The sequence below is a fragment of the Brassica napus genome, assembly GCF_020379485.1.
Source record: "Brassica napus cultivar Da-Ae chromosome A3 unlocalized genomic scaffold, Da-Ae chrA03_Random_1, whole genome shotgun sequence".
Lineage (NCBI taxonomy): Eukaryota > Viridiplantae > Streptophyta > Magnoliopsida > Brassicales > Brassicaceae > Brassica > Brassica napus.
In genome coordinates, this window is record NW_026013968.1 from 1 (window position 1) to 23,443 (window position 23,443).

Here is a 23,443-nt window from a genome sequence, read left to right on the forward strand (position 1 = left end):
TTTTTTTATTTTCTACTTTCTTGTTTAGCCTTATACGGGAACAGCTGACAAACACTGAAGGCATACGCCGTGTGCGGAAGAAGGCACCTTGCACCGTTGCTGAAATCGTTATGCTTCAAAGGCAGGCTTTGGAGGATGGACTCTTGAAGGAGCCAATATTCACTGGTAATTTCACTTAGCAAAAACTAGACCGTTCTGCACAATTTCTCTCAATTGTTCTTGTAGCCAACACAGGTGGTAATATTTTTTGAATGATTTTTCAGGTATGTCGGTGGAATTAGTATCTCTACACAATGAGCCCTTTGATCTGAGAGGAATCACGATAATCGAGAATGATGACCGTCATGCTTCTGTTGGAGTGGTGGAAGATAATGAATGTTCTGCTCCTCAAACTCGCCCTGATGGTTCTGAAGAGCAACCTGCTGAGGCTCTTACTCACCCAGAGGACCAACAAAACATAGACCAACAGGAAGAAGAAGTGAAAGACGATAACGAGCTTGGTGAAACAGCATGTGAGTTAGAAGTTCCAAAAGAAGGCGATGGAGCTGCTGCTGATGAAGTAAGTCTTGTAGTGAATGACGAGATCGGTCAAATGCCAGCCGAGGACAAAGTCGATCATGTAGAGGGAATAGAGGATTTACAGGTGGAAGGATACCATGATGGAGGTGTAGGCGGTGAAGATGTTTGTGTTATCGAAATTACTGAAGGTGATGTTGATCACAACGCCATTCTCAATGAGACAGACTTGAAGGTTGAAGATGAGCTTCCACATGATAAGAAGACGGATGCATCAGCTGAAGTCTGCGAGATTGGTGTAGACAACCAGACTCAATGTGATATCACAATTGGCTATATTGAAAATGGACACGTAGAAGCTGGTGATTTGGCTTTGGAAAGTCTCAACGAACCAATTGTGGAAGCAAAATATGATGGGGTGAATCCAGAGACAGAGCCTGATAACAACTACGAACCGCATAATGATGTGTTTAATGAGGAGGCTACTAATATGCAAAGTGCACCAGATGAAGATCCTACTTCTCGCGATGGTTTTATGAGAGATAACGACGTAAGTTTTGTTTCATTGTGGTTTCATATCCTTATTCAAGTAAAGACATGCCTCTTAAGTTCTTCTTGTGTTATTCTCTTATGCTTTAGGAAATGGATACAATGGAAGTGGCACATGACACAGGTTCTAAACCTTTTACGAATTTTAATTGTACAAATTATCTGTACGTTCTCAGTTTAAGCAATGGGACTAATACTTGGTCATCATAGCATGATTTAGATTTGTGAGATGCTGTTATATCCATGATGTCTCAGTGGTTCTACTTATAATTGATTTCACTCTGTGTTTTCAGGATTTTTGAATGTGGATGATGATGAAGTCGATGAAGATCATGAAGAAGACGATGGTATGCAAGAAGGTGATGGAACTCGTCTTCTAGAGAACAGTGGTTGGTCTTCTCGTACCAGGTCCGTACAGAATCATTTTTTTGCACAGACTATCATGTAAGAAACATGATGAGCCTGAAACACTGAAGACTATTATTCTCTTTTATTATAGGGCTGTGGCGAAGTATCTCCAGACAATATTTGATAAAGAAGCTGAGAATGGGAAGAGTGTTGTTGTAGCGGACAAACTTTTAGCTGGGAAAACCCGTAAAGAAGCATCGAGAATGTTTTTTGAAACCCTGGTATGTTCATAATACGACCCTAAACAAAAAAAAAAAAAGCTCTGATCTTTCTCTCGAGAAAACAAACTTGACCAGTAATTGATAAATACACATAGAATCTTACATGTTTTGGTTTTATGCTGCAACTCCAGATTAATTTGTCTGTTTTCCTACTGGATTGTTAGGATGTTTAGGTGTAAGCATGTCTAAGTTAGGTGTGTACTCTCGGCTTTAGTGCATCAATCACAACTTGTCTTTTTAAGACGGAAGAACAAGTTTGGTCTTCATAAACTTGATCATCTTGTTGAATCTGTCTTTTATTATTTGCCAATGTTGCAGGTTTTGAAAACAAGAGATTATATCCAAGTTGAACAAGCTAAGCCATATGAAAGCATCACCATAAAACCGCGACCAAAACTCACCAAATCCATCTTCTAGACGGAGAGGAGTCTTATAGTTGCAGATAGGTAGAGTTTGATCCAGCCAGAAAATATCATCCTAAATGATTTTCATTCTCTGAAGTTATATACATTTTCCCTTTTCCAAGGCAATGTAGTAGCGATAATAGTGTCAGTGGTGTTGTAGCTAACCATCCAAGTAGCTGGAGGTCATTTATTTTACCCTTATATATATAACTTGTATGTATGTATATATTGGTGCCACCATGATCATCACCAGTTTAAATTTGATAGATGCTAATTTTATTTTCTCCCGTCTGTCAAATTGAACTTGAGAATGTCGAGGAACCCATTTTTTACTGAATATTAATAATTTCATATTCATATTATTGGAATCAAACAGAAGGTATAAATAATTGGAAGTAAATAAAATGATAATATCTATAATCCTTTTATTCCACAAACAAAAGTAAAGCTGAGATCCACCTTTTTAAAATTTTGGTGTAATGTAAAATTAATCTTTCTCCTACCGAAAAAACATTTCTTGACAACAATTTGCTACAATCAAAATTGAAAACTCAGACGTAAACCATCAATATGGATACACAAAATACAGAGAGAGCTATGAAAGTTCACTGAGACTGAAGAACAGTAAGGTAATAAGGATAGCCTTGGCATGTCCCTGATGATGCATCTTCATGCCCGGAAAGCTCCCAGGTAAGTTTATACGAAGAGAGATTGTAGATACCTGGAGCGAAAACCGATATCTGCAGCGGGATCTCCGTTGTTGACAATGGCTGGATTTCGACCTTTGTGGAACTTAAACCTGACCATATGAAAGGAGGTGAGCTTTCCATGGAAGATGGAGGTTTCCCTAGACGGCTGCTCCCCATGACATCTGAAGTCAGTTTCATTTCCTCTGTTACATCTGGCACGTAGCGCCACCCGGATTGGTTTCCAGCGGAAGGAGTTGGTGCTGCTGCGTCTTGTACGGAATCAATGGTGTTGAAGCTCACAGATGATATTCCATCAGATGTGTTTCTGATTACTAATTTTAGTTGAATTTCACACAAGGAGGTCGAGAAGTCGTGGTATATGGCTTGGGGACCGTCTAGGGACCACGATAGCGGGTTTGAGCTCCTGATTCTGTAATCGAATGATTACACGTTAGTTAAAAATAGGTTTCAAAGCTGAAGAAAATATACTGTTACGTGAATACTCTTTACCTATTGTGACATGAATGGTGAGACAGAATCTTTGGTATATCTGCCACTCCTGATGAATTGCTGGATTTTGCTGGGTGAGAGATTAGATTCTAATTTCAGACATGGAAAAGAGAAAGACCAACTAGCTACTAAATGAACATTTTAAGCTAATAGCGACCTTAATCATGAAGTGACATGATAAAGCTTGCCCGGGAAGCAGAGACTTGGAAGGTAAGATTGTATCAACACGCTCAAGTAAGGAGATACCCCACCGACACCCAACTGTTGACAACTGATGAATTTGGAAAGAATCTGAATTCGCACGGTTCAGTATATCCATACGCACAAGACATTCTTGCAACTTTGATGGAGAGGGAGTGATTTCGAACGAGGTCTCTAGAGATGGCAAAACCTATATAAAAATGTACGATATAGAAATGGTTCAGATTGGTTGGTCAATGCAAATATTGCCTATAACATAATGAAGGTAGAAACAACCAGCCTAGAGATTCATCACCTTTAAATTATAATGCATCCTTAGGGTGCGATACTTCATGATGCTTGATACATTTTCCATCTCATAGTATATTGTGAAATACAAAGATATCGTTCCTGGGATGGCAGCTCGAAGCCAGAGAGGCCACCTCAAAGATTTATCTCCTTGCAGTGACACATCCTGAAAAAGAGCAACATTCAGAACCATGTTAGAATAACCTGACATGCACATTTACCTGGAGGCTTGAATAAAAAGGTTAGCCACGGACCTTTGGAAATGAAAATACACTACTTGTTTCACTCTGCACAAAATTTTGTTCATGGCCCTTCTTTAAGCAATCTGGAAACTCCGTTGTCACCTCTTCTTCATGATTTCCAGGATTTACAAATCTTGGATGGCTAATCTTCATTTTAAGATTCTACAAGGACAGACAGACTTTTAAAGCTCAAAAATAATCCAGAGAATAGCTTAGTGCATCACAATATTCGGTAATCAAGCAAGAATAAATAGATAAGCCAGACAATGACAAACTAAATTAATACACAATAACAGAACAAAAATAAATTTTACTGGCTAAACGGTAGAGAATATGAATGATAAGGGTTGATCATAAACGAAAACTACCTTTATCGGGAATTCCGACTTATTTTTTAACTCTAAAACAAGATAACGTAGATCTCCAGCATACAATTTCTCAGGCAGATGATCAATTGAACCCAAAAGCCTGGGTAGACTCTGCACAGTCAAAATTTCATTATGTTAGACGTCGTAGCAAATCTTACAAAATTAAACCGTAGAGGAAAAGTTTGCACCTTGATGACCAAAAATTTCAAGGCATCAGTGGGAGTAAGTTTGTTTTTCCGTCTTCCCTTGTTAGTTTTTGCCTTTCCAGGGGCAGATTGGAAGTAATGCACACCTACAACAGAACCAGACAACCTCCACCTTACACCGACAATTTTGAGGATACCTTCTTCACTGGGGGTAACCGTGAGTCTCACCTAGAAGAAAAAAGTTATGACAATAGTCAAACGTAAACAGCAGCTGATAAAACCATCAGAGATTCACCAAAGGATACAGTAAGAAAACGGAAGATATAATAGTCAGAAGTTAAAAAGGACCAAGGCAATTCAAAACTGTGACTACAATCAAGGTTAGTAGCAATGAGGTAAAGCCAGCAATCACAAGTGAAACATCAAAAAAAATTAAACGTGTTTCTCTATATATACACAAGAAGATGAATAATGTCAGATATAGAAAGAGTAAAAATGTGTCAATCGATCTATGTTTTCAGTTTAGCAGACTCACCAGTTTTTTCTCGCCTCCGCCTAATGTTAAGTCCACTTCAGACAAAGTGAAAGAAGAGAAACCAGATGTTGTACCCCTGTAGTATTGTTGGTAAAGACGTTGCAGCTTAATCATTCAATTGTAGATCAACAAAGTTAAAAGAAACCTGATGAAGAGATTAGCTGCTTACTGATTATGTTCTGCGGAACTCTCGGTCCCCAAGCTTATGCTACTTGGGTCTTTATCAACTTTACAAAGTCCAAACGTTTGAAATAAGTTTCACATCTATAAACCGAAGGATGTAGAACAATTCCAAAGTGAACATCAATATTATAAACAGCTTACCTTTTAGGTCATCAGAATTTGAGGTAAGTTCACAGATGAGAGATACGCTTGTTATAGAAGTAGAGATTAGCAAGGGATTCCTAAACTCCAGATCCACTTTCACTGACTCTGATAACAAAGAAGTACAAGTAAGAATCCACAATTACAAACATTTTCAAACATACTACAGCAGAATATCATGTCCTCCTCAACAATATGGCCTGAATTTATTGACAAACCAAGAAATCCCTCTTCCTTGGCAGAAGCACAACTGATAACATTTACAGATGCTATGATATGACTAATGAGGAAATCTAATACTCCGTGCAAAATTATCACAGCTCGGCGTTCCAAAAATATACATTTTTTCAACATCAAAGCAAGTCTAGATCAAATTGAAATGTCCTCCTGCTGGTACGATAAGGTAGACCAGATTTTTCGTATTAGTGTGCATAAGTTAAATGCAGGATAATGAAGAAGCTCCATGATTCAGGTAAACATCGAATGCAGCTAACAACATTAATGAAAAAGATGTAAATTCACCTCCAGCCACACAAACATTGGATTCCTTGTATTTCTTTGGTAGTAGCTTTGACTGTAATTCCAGCCAGTTTGACTTGCCAGAATTTAATGATGGAATGATATCATCCTCCAGTGACTGCCAGATGCTCTCTTGTACAAGAACCTGACCATGAGACGTAAATAATATTAGTAAACAACAGATGCAAATTCACCAATAATGAAAAAGAAAAAAATCAGGGATGCACAAATATTATTTATTTGCAAGTATTATTTGCAATTAATCCAAAAAAATTAACCAGAAATACTGATATCAGTTATGCTGTTCATAATGAAGTAAAAACATCCGAGGAAGATTATGATGGGTAGCAATATGTACATACTCCAAAGAGTGAGTATGCAACTTACAGAAGCTTGAGATGCATAAGTGCGATGGTCTTCATATATAACTTGAAGAGACGACATATTAATAAATGGTAGTTGAAGTCCCACCACCTCGTGCTTCATTCCAGTTTTCTTCAGAATGACAAAAAGTAAGAAGTTATTTTGTATAGTCAAAGAACAAAGAATAAAGACCAGGGGTAACTATTGGAAGCACTCTATTATTCTCTGTGCAGCTTCAGTAAAGCGTATAAAACGCAGGTATAAGCTAGGCACCTTAACAATCTCGAAAAAGTCTCTGAGAAAAATCTCTTGGGTTGCCTTGGATTGGTTGCCACAGTCCAGTACTTTGAGCATATTTCTAACTGCAACATCATGCATCCCAACAAGTGCGTACCACCTGAAAAGGTAATTTCATAGCAAGTCTTAGACCACAATTTCCTAAAAATCACGCCTTAGACGTACATTCACAACGTTTAAAACTTACCGTCCAATATGAAAATGTACATGGTCTTTGATATGGCTCCATGTAGTTGATTCATAAACAGAGATTGCACTTCTATATGTACGAATTGCATGGCTAACCTGAAAAAAAAAACATAAAAACTGTATTCTTTAGAATGCAAAGCATGTACGAAGCTTGATCCCTTTCAACAAAATGACATGTACCTGATCACAGTTTTTATAGTGGTCTCCTGAGAGAACTAGATGAAATCCATACTTGTTTAACATCGCGGGCTTAGTTAACACGAAGCAGTAAGAAGCTTGCTCTAACATGACTGCGGCGTGTAATGGTTCCTGAAAATAATAAAGTTAGCAATGGTATAAGGTGCATATGTTCTGAGGCATAAAAGAAGCACCTCTCCACATATGCGGAAGTAAGCAGAAGCAGCTTCTTTGTACTGGTCTCCAGCTTTTAGCATCTCTGCCCACCAGAGCCCACATCTCGTAGCATTTTGAAAGCCAGACCTCCCAAGTTTCTGCATGAGATTACAAGGACATGTTACAGCATGTACTACCGCGTCACTTGCTCAAGTTAAACCATTACTATTTCAGTTTCAAGTTTTGCTTATGATAAACACTAATTCAAGTAAGCGAGGGACATTCACTGAAAGAACTGTTTTAGGTGGGTTATAAAAACATACCAGATAAGTGCTGAATGCATTTTCCATGCAGTACTCAGCTTCCTTTTTTGACTGGTCTGAGATGAAATATGCAAGTCCCATCATTTCCTTCCCAAGCATACATGAGAAGATGAGTTATTGAAGCGACCACAAGTAACGAGCAATGGAAAATAAAGACCAAAACAATCGGTCTGATGTGGCTAACCTATACTATATGTTAGATTATATATATAAAACGAGTATTGATTAAAAATAATGCCACCTGAATACCTACATAGAAACACAATCATAAAGCTGTGAAGCTACCTGAACACCAGCATAGTGCTTCCAAGCTTTATCGAGCTTGTAATCGGTTGATATTAAGCGATAGCTTGACAATGCAAGTTCATAATCATGCAACATGAAGGCGTAGTCACCCAAAATTCTAATTTGAGATTCAGTGGAGCTAAATGTATACCTTCAAAAATGAAAAAAAAAATAGTAAGAGCTTATGATGACGTCAAGGAAATCATTAAAGGAGCAAAAATTTCAAGAAAGCATACATAGAACCTTTGGTTGAATCCGGAACATCGTCTTTTCCTTTTCTCCACCATAAGTTTTTTATTTGGTTTCTAAGTCCTTTCCTTGTTGCAGAAATCTAGTGACACAGTAAAATGCAAACTAAATGATATGGAAAGAGAAAAAAAGAACAAAGTAAAGCATACAGAAAACGTAAAGCATGTTCCCACAAGTAACTTTTTAGAAAATCTAAAGCTAACCTGTTGATTAAGATCTCGAACTTTCTGTTCCATGTAAGGAATTATATGCCTCGATGCAAACTCTTGCATCAGATCTTTGATCTACCTCGAATATACCAGGAGAACTAATAGTGTTGGTTAAAACATTTCAAAATATTCGAAAGGCGTGAATATCATCAGAAAGCGAATGTTACCTCCACGATATCGTCGCCAGTGAGAGCACATCCAAGTTTGTCGGCCGAAACACTTGATTTCTTTCAGAAAAAAAAATAATTAAAATGTTGAACTTACAAAAACATGGATTGATATATGAATCATGAGCAATATGTTGGATAAAATACTGATGAGAAGCTTACAAATGAAGCCCAGGGATTAGCCTGATGTTCCACGTTCCCCTCTTTAGATGAATTAGTGCAAAGTAAGTTGCACTCATTGTTCCCAAATGTACTTCTCATCTCAGACAGAACTTTAGACGTTCTACAGAAGAAATTACATCCCGTCAACTAAAACCTTACATTTGACAGCCATATAGTTACGATGAGAATCATATAATATACTATGTAGTAAGGAACAGTTACCTCTCTGTTGTGGCATCCTGATTGTCATGCACCAACAGGTAATGCTTCAAAATCTTTGGGTCCATTACACCATCATTAAGCAAAGAAGGTAATCTATTGGTGTTGAAAAGATCTACAAATTTATTTACAGGTTGATCGTCTTTTGATGAAACGACCAAGAGACCTGAATAACACATGTAGAATTGTTAGTACACAACAGAAAAGTCTATTAGCAAACCTAGTTTAAAGCATGAAGCCAACAACAACAATTTTGGATTTTCTATAATGTCTTACAAGCCACAGGATGATCAAAAGCCTCATGGTCTGAAAAGGACAGTGTACGGATAAGTTCCTTATTGTAATACTGAAACCATGTGGGTGCAATTCAGACTCTGGATCTGCAGTAACGGAAAGACAACAGCATTAGAAAAGCAACCCGGTATGATAAGAAAAATTTCTCTTCAATTCTGAATAGAGATACTTACTAGAGAGTATATCAGTAATTTGAGGAGGGTCAGATTTCAAATCGTCAAAAACTTTCTCCCCAGCTTCAGTGATAACATGCTCTAGCCGTTGCTTTGCAACCTAGCCATTAAGTAAACATAATCAATTTTGAAGCTCAACCAAAGATGCAGAATGGAGGAGCCTTCTAATACAACCATACACCTAACACAAAACAATCCTCTTCCACGTTGCGTTCTAGGTAAGAAAGCAAGAAGCTTTACATACCTCCACGTTTGGTTGTTTGATATCTGAGGCATTAAACAATCTGAGCGTAAACTTCTTCAGCCGATAAAGCTGATCGCCTGAGGTCCTAACAGGAACTGCACAAGAAATCAAAACCTCGGTTTAAACGGTTGGTGAAGTAAACCTTTGAAAACGAATAAAAGAATCAAAGTCTATCATCACCATCGATATTACTGAAGTTGCAGAATGGCTTCAGCGTTTCCACAAAGGATAGTCCATTCTTGAGGAAAGTCTCTTCAACAAGAGGCGTGCAGAGTACCATGACAACTGGACTGATCTCTTCCAAGAGCATTTTCCCAAGCGATGAGTTCACCGGCTCCACCATTCTCTCAAAATCTCTTCACTGTAAGTCAAAATTCACTCCAATCCGATGTCGGATCGGGTAGATTTCGGAGACGGTGGGAAGCAATACTTAGAGATCTCCTCTCTTCGAGCCAATCAGAGCTAAAACGCCGTCGTCGGCAGCCGCCGGAGTTGATGGAGATAGATAGGTTTGAAGATCTATGTAAATGACGGAATGTGAAATACGGGGAGATGCAACGTTTATGATACAGTAAAACGAAATACCGTATCAGTTTACGGTGGAAATCACCGGAGATGGAGGGATCGTGATCGGCGAAGAGATGCAGGCAAAAGTCTATTGGAGAAGAAGAACAATAACAATTTCATCCATTAATTTATTTATTTAATTTATCTAATTGCCCCTTTATTATGGTAAACATTACAATAGTCCCCAGATTTAATGATCCTCGCTATGACTTACCAAACCGGACCGGTTAGCTTCCGATTAGAATTCTTCTACTGCGAAACCCAAACCGGGGTAAATATGTAATTTGTTAAAACGCTTAATCTCTCGTCGTGTTCGTTCCACAGCAATGGCAGAAACTCAGTGCACAGAAACTACAAAACTAGATCTTGATTCCGGGAATCTACTTCAGAATCCGAGCAAAAGCATCTCTAGATCCGATCAGATCCGCTCCGTTTCTCTCCTCCTTCAACTCAGTGGAATGCATTGCTAGAATCTAGAGAGAACACGCCGGAGAAAAACAAACCATGAGAATGTCATCGGCTTCTGCCGCCGTTTCGCTCGGAAGCAGCGGTCAAAGAGACGCTGAGTCCCTCCTCCGCACCAAACCGATGTCGGAGATCCGTAGCGTTGAGTCGGCGACTAGGAAGAACATCGAGGACAAGAAGGAGGAGCTCCGGCAACTCGTCGGGACTCGGTACCGAGATCTAATCGACTCGGCTGACTCGATCGTTCACATGAAGTCGCTCTGCGAGTCGATCTCGGCGAACATCTCTCGATCCACGGCAACATTCGATCGCTCTCCTCCTCGTCGGAAGCGAAAACCCCCGCGCTCGCTATCACTGACCCGGCCCGAGTCAATGTGTATGGGATCGCGTGTCGGGTCAAGTATCTGGTGGATACTCCGGAGAATATATGGGGCTGCCTCGACGAGTCCATGTTTCTAGAAGCTGCTGGGAGGTACATGCGTGCTCAGCACGTGCAGCAGAGACTTGTTAAGTTGGAGGAGGTGGATCAGAGTAAACTGTTGGCTAATTTTCCGTTGCTTGAGCATCAGTGGCAGATTGTGGAGGGCTTCAAGGCTCAGATTTCTCAGAGGAGCCACGAACGGCTTCTTGATCCGGGTTTAGGGTTGGGGGATTACGTGGACGCGTTAACTGCTGTAGCAGTGGTTGATGAGCTTGATCCGAAGGGAGTGCTTGAGTTGTTTCTCGACTCGAGGAAGACTTGGGTTCTGCAAAAGCTGAATGCTTGTAGTGGTGATGATGCTGGGAGTGTTGTTTCGGTGTTTTGTGATGTGTTGAGTGTGGTTCAGGTTACTGTGGGACAAGTTGGTGAGCTTTTTTTGCAAGCGTTGACTGATATGCCTCTGTTTTATAAGACGATTTTGAGTACACCTCCGGCTTCTCAGCTGTTTGGTGGGATTCCGAATCCGGAAGAGGAGGTTGCGTTGTGGAAATTGTTTAGAGATAATTTGGAATCTGTTATGGTTATTTTTGATAAAGTTGATATTTCTAAGGCGTGCCTGGCATGGTTGAGGGAATGCGGTGGAAGATTGTTGGTAAGGTTAGTGGGAAGCGTTTGATTGAAGCTATTGTTACTGGTGCAGAGCTTGGATCAGCGGAAAAGTTGATAAGGGAGACCATGGATAGTAAAGAGGTATTGAGTGGTAGTTTAGATTGGCTTAAAAGTGTTTTTGGGTCTGAGATAGAGCTGCCTTGGAATAGAATCCGGGAGCTTGTTCTGGACGACGATTTGAACCTGTGGGATGAAATATTTGAGGAGGCCTTTGTGGAAAGAATGAAATCCATTATTGACTCTAGATTTGAGGATTTGGCTAAAGCTGTCAATGTGGCAGAGTCGGTTCATGCTTTTAGCGAGATCACTGGTGAGAAGATCAACTTCCAAGCATACTTAAACAGACCTTCTACAGGTGGTGGTGTCTGGTTCATCGAGCCTAACGCTAGGAAACCTGGTTTTATTGCCGGAAACAAAACGTCACCTGAAGAAAGCGACTTCCAAAGTTGTCTAACGGCGTACTTTGGTCCTGAAGTTAGCCAAATCAGAGATGCAGTTGATCACCGCTGCCAGAATGTTTTAGAAGACCTCCTAAGCTTCTTTGATTCAGAAAAGGCAGGTCCGAGGTTAAAGGATCTTGCTCCATACGTGCAGAATAAATGTTATGACAGTGTCTCAGCAATTCTCAATGATGTGGATAAGGAACTCGAATCTCTCTGTGCTGCCATGAAGAAAGGGAACAACGACAGCGAAGCAATTCCACCTGCTATAATAATTGAGAAATCTCTTTTTATGGGACGCCTTTTGTTTGCATTGTTGAACCACTCGAAACACGTTCCCTTGATTCTCGGTTCTCCAAGATTGTGGTGTAGAGAAACTATGAATGCAGTTTCTGATAAGTTGTCATCCTTGTTGAGGCAACCAAGATTTGGCTCGAATACTCCAGGTGCTGCTGACAGCCCGGGAAAGCAGTTGCATGCCGATCTTAGGAAGCAGAGTTCGTTAGCTGTTGCCGCGCTACTTAAGGCAGATGAGAAGACAAGTCCGAAATTTGAAGAGCTTAATAAAACTATGCGTGATCTGTGCATTAAGGCTCATACATTGTGGATACAGTGGTTATCGGAAGAGCTCTCCGCTATTCTCTTGCGTGATCTTACGATTGACGATGGACTGTCTGCTACAACTCCTTTAAGGGTAACTAAAAGCGATCCTTATCCTTATTTTCTTAGTTGTCGTCTCTCTCCTGCATTGATATTAGATATTGCTGACTAATATACACAGTTAGTTGTTCACTTTCTTTGTTTTTGGTGGAAATATTTGCAGGAACTACTTTATATCTTGATTCTTTGAAGTTTAATGATATAGTTTAGACTTGCTCTTTGTTGTGTCCGAACTCATCTTTGAAGTGATAATGCAGGGTTGGGAGGAGACAATAGTCAAGGAAGAGCAGGGCGAGAGTGAGTTGAAGATATCACTTCCGTCCTTGCCTTCGCTCTATATAATTTCATTTCTCTGTCGGGCATCAGAAGAGATTCATCGAATTGGAGGCCATGTACTGGATAAGTCAATTTTGCAAAAGTTTGCTTCAAGCCTGTTGGAGAAGGTGCGTTGTCTTGTCTCTGTTTACTTACTTTCCTATGATTATTTTCTACATGCTGCAGAAGTGTTTCTGGCAAGGAACGATGTTCTCTTCAAAATGTTTGTGATAGTTATTCCCCTCTTCACACTTGTTCACTTTCATCAGTAAATATCTCCAAGCTAGTGATTGCTTATAAAATGATTTTTTTTTTCAATTTCCTTGTACAATGCAGATCATCATTATTTATGAGGATTTCTTATCTGCCAGGGAGGCCAACGAACCCCAAATTTCAGAGAAGGGGGTTTTACAAATTTTGTTGGATTTGAGATTTGCATCGGACATTCTTTCTGGGGGTGATACAAGCACCAATGTGGAGATACAACCAAAGATCACAATGAACAGATCAGCTTTCAGGCGAAAGCAGGGCCAACAGCAAACAAAGTCAGTCAACGTAGGTCGCATTGATGGAGTGATCTCCCAACTGACCCAAAAGTTGGATCCCATAGACTGGCTCACGTAAGGAACCTTATCCCTAAACTATGACCAACACACATCTTTCATGTGAATCTTCTGGTCTTATCGTTTAGTCTCAATCATTCTCTGATTCTAGTATATTTTGAAATGTCTAAAAAAGGTACGAGCCTTATCTTTGGGAGAACGAAAAGCAGTCATACCTACGCCACGCAGTACTATTTGGATTCTTTGTGCAACTAAACCGAATGTACACAGATACTTCCCAGAAACTACCAAGTAACTCAGAGTCAAATATCATGCCATGCTCCACAGTTCCCCGCTTCAAATACCTTCCCATAAGGTAAGCTTTTCTTCTTCCACACCTGAAACTATTTGTTGAAAAAATGGTTTCTCATATCATGTGTCTTCTTTTCGGGTTAATGCAGCGCTCCGGCTCTGTCCTCTAGAAGTACAAATAAGGTCTCCACTCCAGTTACATCAAATGAAAGTTCGTCAAGAAACTCATGGAATGCATTTACAAATGGCGAGCTTTCTCAAACAAGTGATTTGGAAGATGACTCCAGTTTCGGCGTGGCTTCCCCGTTCTTAAAGTCTTTCATGCAGGTACAGTCTAGTCTCCTCGGTTGATCAGTGGCTCAATATTTTTCATAATCTGTTCAATATCGTAAGATCATGTAATATATGTTTCAGGCTGGTAGTAGATTTGGGTCAATACTAAGTGACGGACAAGTGGGAATATTCAAGGATAGATCAGCAGCCGCTATGTCGACATTTGGGGATATAATACCATCTCAAGCAGCCGGTTTACTCTCTTCTTTCACAACCACCAGGTACGAGTGATGATGATGATCTTCGGTTTTGTGAGTCTAAACCGATGATGATTGCAGCAGCTGAGATATCTGCCATTATAGAAGTTTTTACATTAAAGAAGAGAACAAGTTTTGTAACTCTGTTTGATTTATTGTTTCATGTAATTAAGAGATTTGGTTCTACAAAAATCCTCAGACTGAATACAATCAAACCCTCATACATATAAAGTTTTAATATCCTTGCAAAAAGCTGATTAAGGTATTAACGTCTAGCTTTCTCAATGAGAGGCTTGAGCTTCTTCTTATCTGCAAGAATCTTGAGGAAGTTGAAGAGGAAAGGGACATAGTTATGTTTCCTCCTCAAGTTCTCTTTCTTCCAGTTCTTGGCCCTCTCTTCCTCCATTACAATCTTCTGCGACACTGTCTCGATGCCGACATTGACTTCAGAAAGAGACTTATCCAGAGCCTCGTAGCTGCTCTTCTCAGCGTACTTATCAGCTTGCAGTGCACCCACCTGCTGCAAAATCCTCTCCCGCTTCATCTGATACTCTTTCAGCTCAGCTCGGTACATCTCTTTCCTGTTCTTAACCACAGCCAAGAGACTAAACCGAATCTCGTTCTGGAGATACCGGTCAATCCTCTCTTGCACCACAGGTTGGACCATTTTGAGCCACTCGATTCCGTCTGGCTCACCGAGACATTGTCCAAGGCTGATGGGTCCTTCTTTAAGACCATCGAGCTCGTATAAGATACCATCGACGGGTAAGTAGCTGATGTAATGATACACATCATCATCTTCCTCTTCCTTTTTCTTCCTCCGAGCAGCTATCTCATCCTCGTCCGTGGTGGTGGAAGATGAGTCAGGCCTAGCAAAGGTGTTGTGAGCTGCACGTATCGCCTCGTTGTTGCTGATGGCTAAACCTTTGAGCTCAGGTGGAAGTCTTTGGCGAACTCTTTCAGTTCAGACAGTTCAGAACCGATCTCGATACCCGAAGAGTTCATGAGGACAGACAGTAAGGCTTGTGTAGCACAAGCATTGTTGATTATCTACAAGAGAACACACATAGAGTTATAACATTCCCAAAGAGTTGAAAAAAAAAACTAAATGTGGGGGGAGTGAGTGGGACCTGGCTGGCAAAGAAGAAGTTTGGGTTTGGTTCAGTGATGACAACACGAGACTCCTTTTCCTCAGGACGCCACTTGTAAAGCAATACCAATCCGTAAACAGGACTAAACAAAGAAGAACCCAACAGTATTATTGACTGAGTTTTGTTGGAAACAAGAAGCAACAAAAGAGTGTGAACAAACCTTATTTCATCAAGAGAAGTAATGTCCAAGGAATACAACTCTTCAACCTGCACACCTTTCACTTGCATTTGTTGTATAATCTCCGTGAAAACACCTAAACAAGAACAACAATAAACAATATAGCAAACATTGCTTACACAGACACTATCTACTTAGTATATGACCAATCCTTGATGTATATTTGAAGAAGCTGAGAACAATAAGGAGCTATTAGACAATAAACCCCAAATTGGATAGAAAAAAAAAAAGGTTTACCAGGATCAGATTCTACAGGGAGCCAAGACATGATTTCACGATGAACAAAATGAAAATGGGATTGAGAAATTGGAGATTATGATTTATATCTATCGAGATTCGCTAATCCCCCTTCTTCGAGCTCATCGTCTTCTCAAGGAGGTGTTGTTGAGTCAATCAAGAGTCTCTCCCCTCTCTCTCTATACTGGTGTGGTCTCGACTCTCCTCGTCTTCTCGTATATAAACCGAGTCTAATCGAACCGAAGCATTAGATGAATTAAACCGGTATTGACTCAAAAATTTTATAACAAAAATAAGAAGCAAACCGAATCAGACCACACTTTTAATTCTATTAAAAACAATCAAACCGAACCGAGAACTGAATGTTCTTCTCTCCATTCACCCGTCTTTCTCAGCTACGAGTCAACAGCCGTTTTCTCTAGACCAGAAGCTGGTGTTGTTATGCCTCATGCCTGAACCTACTAGTCATCATGGCTTACAGTTCCAACTCTTATGGTCTTGTGAATTGAACAGTTGGCGTGGTGTTCTTGGCCACTATAATAAACTTTAACCAACCAGTAATCAACTTAAATTTAATTTAGAAACCGTGTTCTTCTTGATTACGCAAAAATAAGACAATCTCAAGCGTGGTTATAACGAGTAAAGAATCAACCACATCTCTTTCTTTACGCGTTTACGTTTTTACACAACACAAACAATGAAGACCTCAATTAAACTGTATTCACACATCATACAATAGAGTTACACAATTCAAAGAATTTAGAAGCAGATTCAATCTGGCATTAACCAACAATCAAATACACACATTGCACACAATCAGAACCAAACCAAACTCAGCTCTCCTTTGCCAATGTATCAGCCTGATTAAACCGAGCAACGAGGCTCTCCACAGGCACTTTAACAGCATCACTCCTCATACCAACATCCGAACACAGACGTATAGCATTACTAGCCCAAGGACTAACCATACGCGCAACACACGCAGCCGCACTCACCGAGTTAGCCTGACCGCTTCTCCCAAGCACATAGCTTCTCCCCACCACCAAACCCGTCTTACAGTACATCGCAAAATCCTCACAGTTATTCTCGAACACATGGTACTCACCAAACCCATTTCTCAGCAAAAGAAACTCCGCACGAGAGATCACTTCCTCCGAAGGATCCGAAGCCGCCGTCGTGCAGGTACCGCCTCGGAGCTTGGACATGAACAGAGCCGGAGAGACACTGTACTCGAAGCGAAGGAGATCTCCTCCGGAGAGAAAGCAATCGAGACAAGAAGAGATAACTCCATGCGTGTTGGATTGCTTTCCTCCACAGTTAGGACAAGGGTTGTCTCCTCCGTGATTGGTAATAGAGCTGACGATGAGCTTGTCCAAAAAAGTTCCCGTTCCGATTTCAAGACCGCCTCCACGTGTGAAATGAATGACCTTTCCGTCTCCTATGTAGATTCCTGTGAGATTGCAAACATAAAGTTTGGATCTTTGATAAACCCAGAAGAGAGAGAAGGAGATGGGTTACCGTGATGAGAATAGATATAAGCGTTACGCCATGAATAGATGTGGTCTCCTGGTTTCAGATCGTCTTTAGAGATCTTGTTGGAGAATAATCCTATCTTCTCTAGAAGAATGGATTCCATCTCTGGCTAGATCAATGGGGGTTCTCTAGAGTTTTTTCCAAGATTGTTGGTTTAAAAAAACCAAACCTTTAAAGTCAACTGGTTTTGTATTGGCTTAGCTGGATAAGGAAAAAGTCAAAAGGTCAAATTGAATTTAAGAATCAATTTATCCCCGGTAAAGGTGATTTGCATAAATATTTAGGAGAAACTCTAGAAATTAATAAACATTTATGATTTTGAGTTAGATAAATTATAAATTAATAATGCTATATAATTTTTTTATAAAGTTACATGAATATAAATTTATCTATAATTTCTCTTTGCAATTTAGTATTTTAATATTATTTTTACATCTAAAATACATTAATATTCTAGGATATATAATTTCAATACGTAAAATTTATCAAATAATCTAATTAAAAAAAAGATTTCAAATCTAAAAAGTTTGATTACTCTATAACATCTTGAAATTAAAATTTCTTTTTTTAAATAAAAACTGAAAATAAAATGTTTTACAAATATAATCTAAAATAAGTTTAAAAAAATAATAATTATTTATAGTGTTTTTATTGTATAATAACAAAGAGAGAGTTCCACGATTCAGCAAAAGTAGAAGTAGCCGATTCTATGATCCACAATAACAACTTGGTGAGTTATTAGTTATTGATAACTCAGAAAAAGACACCAGTGCGTGTATATTCAGCCAGATAAACAAGGTGGTGAAGAAGATATAGAGACAAAAGCATGTTGTATTCTTGTGTGATTGTAATGGGTTATGATCAGAAAACCTTCTCGTGTGGACAGCTTTGTTTAGTTATTGTTTTACTGATGATGACTAGTGTAACACTAACACTAAATTCCAAATCAACCAAGGAGCCAAACTAATGGTAGGTAGGTGATCAAACACTATTCGTCATCCACTTGTGTTTGTTTATTGTTTTGTTTCAACATTCTTCCAAAGTAGACCAATACTTTGGAAACAACAATAATGTTATTTTCACATGATAAGTAGTGTCAAACACACATGGTTGCACGCATACAATGAAAACAGAAGCAAACAGTTAGTTACCATCAAACACTCACAATCACAATCACAATCACAATCATAATCACACCACAACAAGTGCTAAACTAGCTAGACTTCTTGTCGTCTCTTCTTTCGATAATCGCTATAAGCGTAACAAGGTCTTCCACAGGAACTTTGCTAGCATCACTTCTCACACCAATATCAGCACATAAACGACCATAGCAGTAGTTACCATACCCCGCCGCCAAAGTCACAACACCAACACCAGCAACCCCAGAAACAACCAACCTCGCAGCAGAGCCCACAGAAACACTCTTCACCGTCCCCCAAAGCGACAAAACACCACGCACCGCAGACCACGAGTTAGCCTGTCCACTACTCCCCAGCTTAGACAAAACAATCAAACCAGTTTTGCAATAGATCGCAAAGTCTTCACAGTTGTTCCTCAACAGATCATACGCACCAAACCCATTTTTATTAGACAAGAGGTGTCTCGCACGGTTAACGGTTTCATCAGAGGAGTCTGAAACCGCTGTTGTGCAGATACCGCCTCGCGGTTTAGCCATAAAGATGGGTCCAGAGACACCGTACTCGAAGAGATAGAGGTTTCCTCCGGCGAGGAAACAGTCGAGGCAAGAACAGATCACACCGTCGAGATTCGATTGGTCTCCGCAGTTAGGACAAGGGTTGTCACCTCCATGGTTTGGAACCGAACTAACGATGATGTTGTCTACGAAAGTCCCTGTCCTTGTCTCAAGACCACCTCCGCAAGTGAAATGTATGACGTCACCATTGCCTACATAGATTCCTACAAGTTGCAAACATAGAAAGGATCGTCATTTATTCTAAGACAGGAACATAAAAAGCTAAGATCCAGCGAGAATTGTCTGAACAGAAACTGAAGGAGTGTTAAATGCAATGTAGCTACATAGAGATAGATGGAAGGGAAAGAGACTGAACCGTGATGAGAGTATATGTAAGCCATACGCCATGAATAGATGTGATCTCCTGGTTTGAGTTCATCTCTTGAGATCTGTTGAGAGAGGAATCCCATCTTCTTGAGAGACACAGAAGAAATGTTAGAAGCGCCGCGAGACCAAGAAATGATTCTTTCCTCTTGTGTGAGGTTTTTCACTTTACTCTCTTTCCGGTTTACTACAAACCACGACTCTTGACTCTTGGTTTGCATTTCAATTTTCAGTGTTTTTTATTCGGGTAGTTTTCACTTTACTCTCTTTCCGGTTTATACTAGAAAACATGACTCTTGCCTCTTGGTTTACATGGGTTTAAACAAACGCCATTTTGTTAATTTTGTAGAGAATTATAGAATAATTTTGTTCCTCGTTAATTTTGATATTATTTTCAAAATTTTATTCCTACTCATTATTTTTTTTATATATTCCTAATGTTCCTATGATTAGTTACCATTCAAAATTCAATATTATAAAATACAATATTCAAAAACAGAGAGATTTGTACTACGCGTCTACGCCCTGTAATGGTTAATTTTCCTTTTAGGATTTGGCAAGGCTTTAGCACGGAGTACCGAGTCACCTCTCCGACATAGTCTCAACGCCATATCTACTGCGCCTATTCCGAAGAGATAGATCAAAGCCCGGCTGCAAAAGAAAAAAAAAGGTTAGATGGAGGGAAAAAAACAATTCACAAATGGTTTGTAAAGAAGAAATAACAAACCTCTTAAGAACAAAAACATCAGTGATCTTTCCACATGAAGAAAAGCGGTTAGTCAAATCACTCTTAACAACATCTACATGGAGCGAAGGGTCATATCCAGTAACAGAAATGCCTCGGCTCCTGTAATTCAATAGTTAATTTGTCAGCAAATTACAAACAAACCCAATGTAAAGAGAAAAAAAGCATGAATATAAAATTTTACTTTTTTCTTTGGAAATGGGCAACATGCCTAGCAGCCAACTCAGCAGTACTCAAACCAGAACTAAGCTTGCTGAGTTCTGGCGGTAAAACTGTAGCAGATAAGATCCATCCTCCATATCGGTTCCATCAAGTGCCAATGCTTTTTCTTCTGCAGCTTCTCCGCGGAGAACAAAAACGGTAAAGCCGCCGCTAATTGCATTGCGAACTCTCGGAACTTGCACTTTTAAAATTTATCCACATGACCCAGACAGCTTAGACAATGATCTAACGAGGTCAAGGGGCTGAAGCGACGACATGTTGTACCCCTGAACCCCAATCCTCACCCTATCATCAGAAATAAATAATCAGAATAAATAATCAAAAATCAAATGTTGACACAGGCATAAGAAAGTTCACAAAAAAAAAAAGAGTCTAAGAAATTCCTTACTGGCTTTTGACAAAATCGTAGAACGATTTCATCACTTGAACATGGCTCTCACCAGGTAACTAATAAAATCGGTATAGCTCCAGAATCCATAAGAACACCTGTGACACTGACTTTCGTGTAGAGGGTGCTAAAACTGAATGAGTCACCAACATCGGTAAATAGGAGCTCAATTTTGCAGTGAAAGAAAAATAGGAAAAGAAGGAAAAATAACTAATCGTAAGATGTTTTTTTGGCTATTCAAACAAAGAAGGATACGAGGGAAGTCATATAGCAATAGGAAAGTGAATCAAATGATCCAGAAGTGTCTATTCGAATCGGACATGAGATGAGTATTCGCTAGGATGATTGATATGCACAATCAATGCACAGTATTCTGTCACGGCAATGTCTTAGCTATTACAATACTCATTTCTTGCTAAATTTTAAGAATCACTTCTTTTAGATCACTAGGAATCACGATAATTGAGAATGATGACCGTCATGCTTCTGTTGGAGCGGTGGAAGATAATGAATGTTCTGCTCCTCAAACTCGCCCTGATGGTTCTGAAGAGCAACCTGCTGAGGCTCTTACTCACCCAGAGGACCAACAAAACATAGACCAACAGGAAGAAGAAGAAGTGAAAGACGATAACGAGCTTGGTGAAACAGCATGTGAGTTAGAAGTTCCAAAAGAAGGCGATGGAGCTGCTGCTGATGAAGTAAGTCTTGTAGTGAATGACGAGATCGGTCAAATGCCAGCCGAGGACAAAGTCGATCATGTAGAGGGAATAGAGGATTTACAGGTGGAAGGATACCATGATGGAGGTGTAGGCGGTGAAGATGTTTGTGTTATCGAAATTACTGAAGGTGATGTTGATCACAACGCCATTCTCAATGAGACAGACTTGAAGGTTGAAGATGAGCTTCCACATGATAAGAAGACGGATGCATCAGCTGAAGTCTGCGAGATTGGTGTAGACAACCAGACTCAATGTGATATCACAATTGGCTATATTGAAAATGGACACGTAGAAGCTGGTGATTTGGCTTTGGAAAGTCTCAACGAACCAATTGTGGAAGCAAAATATGATGGGGTGAATCCAGAGACAGAGCCTGATAACAACTACGAACCGCATAATGATGTGTTTAATGAGGAGGCTACTAATATGCAAAGTGCACCAGATGAAGATCCTACTTCTCGCGATGGTTTTATGAGAGATAACGACGTAAGTTTTGTTTCATTGTGGTTTCATATCCTTATTCAAGTAAAGACATGCCTCTTAAGTTCTTCTTGTGTTATTCTCTTATGCTTTAGGAAATGGATACAATGGAAGTGGCACATGACACAGGTTCTAAACCTTTTACGAATTTTAATTGTACAAATTATCTGTACGTTCTCAGTTTAAGCAATGGGACTAATACTTGGTCATCATAGCATGATTTAGATTTGTGAGATGCTGTTATATCCATGATGTCTCAGTGGTTCTACTTATAATTGATTTCACTCTGTGTTTTCAGGATTTTTGAATGTGGATGATGATGAAGATCATGAAGAAGACGATGGTATGCAAGAAGGTGATGAAACTCGTCTTCTAGAGAACAGTGGTTGGTCTTCTCGTACCAGGTCCGTACAGAATCATTTTTTTGCACAGACTATCATGTAAGAAACATGATGAGCCTGAAACACTGAAGACTATTATTCTCTTTTATTATAGGGCTGTGGCGAAGTATCTCCAGACAATATTTGATAAAGAAGCTGAGAATGGGAAGAGTGTTGTTGTAGCGGACAAACTTTTAGCTGGGAAAACCCGTAAAGAAGCATCGAGAATGTTTTTTGAAACCCTGGTATGTTCATAATACGACCCTAAACAAAAAAAAAAAAAGCTCTGATCTTTCTCTCGAGAAAACAAACTTGACCAGTAATTGATAAATACACATAGAATCTTACATGTTTTGGTTTTATGCTGCAACTCCAGATTAATTTGTCTGTTTTCCTACTGGATTGTTAGGATGTTTAGGTGTAAGCATGTCTAAGTTAGGTGTGTACTCTCGGCTTTAGTGCATCAATCACAACTTGTCTTTTTAAGACGGAAGAACAAGTTTGGTCTTCATAAACTTGATCATCTTGTTGAATCTGTCTTTTATTATTTGCCAATGTTGCAGGTTTTGAAAACAAGAGATTATATCCAAGTTGAACAAGCTAAGCCATATGAAAGCATCACCATAAAACCGCGACCAAGACTCACCAAATCCATCTTCTAGACGGAGAGGAGTCTTATAGTTGCAGATAGGTAGAGTTTGGTCCAGCCAGAAAATATCATCCTAAATGATTTTCATTCTCTGAAGTTATATACATTTTCCCTTTTACAAGGCAATGTAGTAGCGATAATAGTGTCAGTGGTGTTGTAGCTAACCATCCAAGTAGCTGGAGGTCATTTATTTTACCCTTATATATATAACTTGTATGTATGTATATATTGGTGCCACCATGATCATCACCAGTTTATATTTGAGAGATGCTAATTTTATTTTCTCCCGTCTGTCATATTGAACTTGAGAATGTCGAGGAACCCATTTTTTTACTG

The 23,443-nt window shown here is 39.5% G+C and overlaps 3 protein-coding genes and 3 pseudogenes across 3 annotated transcripts; 2 read left to right on the forward strand and 4 right to left on the reverse strand.

Annotated features, from left to right (window-relative positions):
* The first annotated feature begins 19 nt into the window (after positions 1 to 19).
* On the forward strand, positions 20 to 23,390 carry LOC125594091 (sister chromatid cohesion 1 protein 4-like). The gene is made up of 7 exons (XM_048770412.1): positions 20 to 165; positions 264 to 314; positions 21,330 to 22,084; positions 22,174 to 22,207; positions 22,377 to 22,482; positions 22,574 to 22,703; positions 23,022 to 23,390. Exons 1-7 carry the CDS (start codon positions 111 to 113, stop codon positions 23,118 to 23,120), a joined length of 1,230 nt encoding a protein of 409 aa, XP_048626369.1. The 5' UTR covers positions 20 to 110; the 3' UTR covers positions 23,121 to 23,390.
* LOC125594089 lies at positions 2,576 to 10,067 on the reverse strand (annotated as a pseudogene).
* On the forward strand, positions 10,319 to 14,586 carry LOC125594090 (annotated as a pseudogene).
* On the reverse strand, positions 14,482 to 16,247 carry LOC125594092 (annotated as a pseudogene).
* On the reverse strand, positions 16,525 to 17,629 carry LOC106433042 (protein LEAD-SENSITIVE 1-like). Its single transcript, XM_013873889.3, has 2 exons — positions 17,433 to 17,629; positions 16,525 to 17,364 (listed from the first exon to the last, which is right to left on the reverse strand). The coding sequence occupies exons 1-2, from the start codon at positions 17,548 to 17,550 to the stop codon at positions 16,748 to 16,750; spliced, it is 735 nt and encodes a 244-aa protein (XP_013729343.1). The 5' UTR covers positions 17,551 to 17,629; the 3' UTR covers positions 16,525 to 16,747.
* LOC125594093 (protein LEAD-SENSITIVE 1-like) lies at positions 18,502 to 19,760 on the reverse strand. Its single transcript, XM_048770413.1, has 2 exons — positions 19,517 to 19,760; positions 18,502 to 19,364 (listed from the first exon to the last, which is right to left on the reverse strand). The coding sequence occupies exons 1-2, from the start codon at positions 19,743 to 19,745 to the stop codon at positions 18,661 to 18,663; spliced, it is 933 nt and encodes a 310-aa protein (XP_048626370.1). The 5' UTR covers positions 19,746 to 19,760; the 3' UTR covers positions 18,502 to 18,660.
* Positions 23,391 to 23,443: the final 53 nt, after the last annotated feature.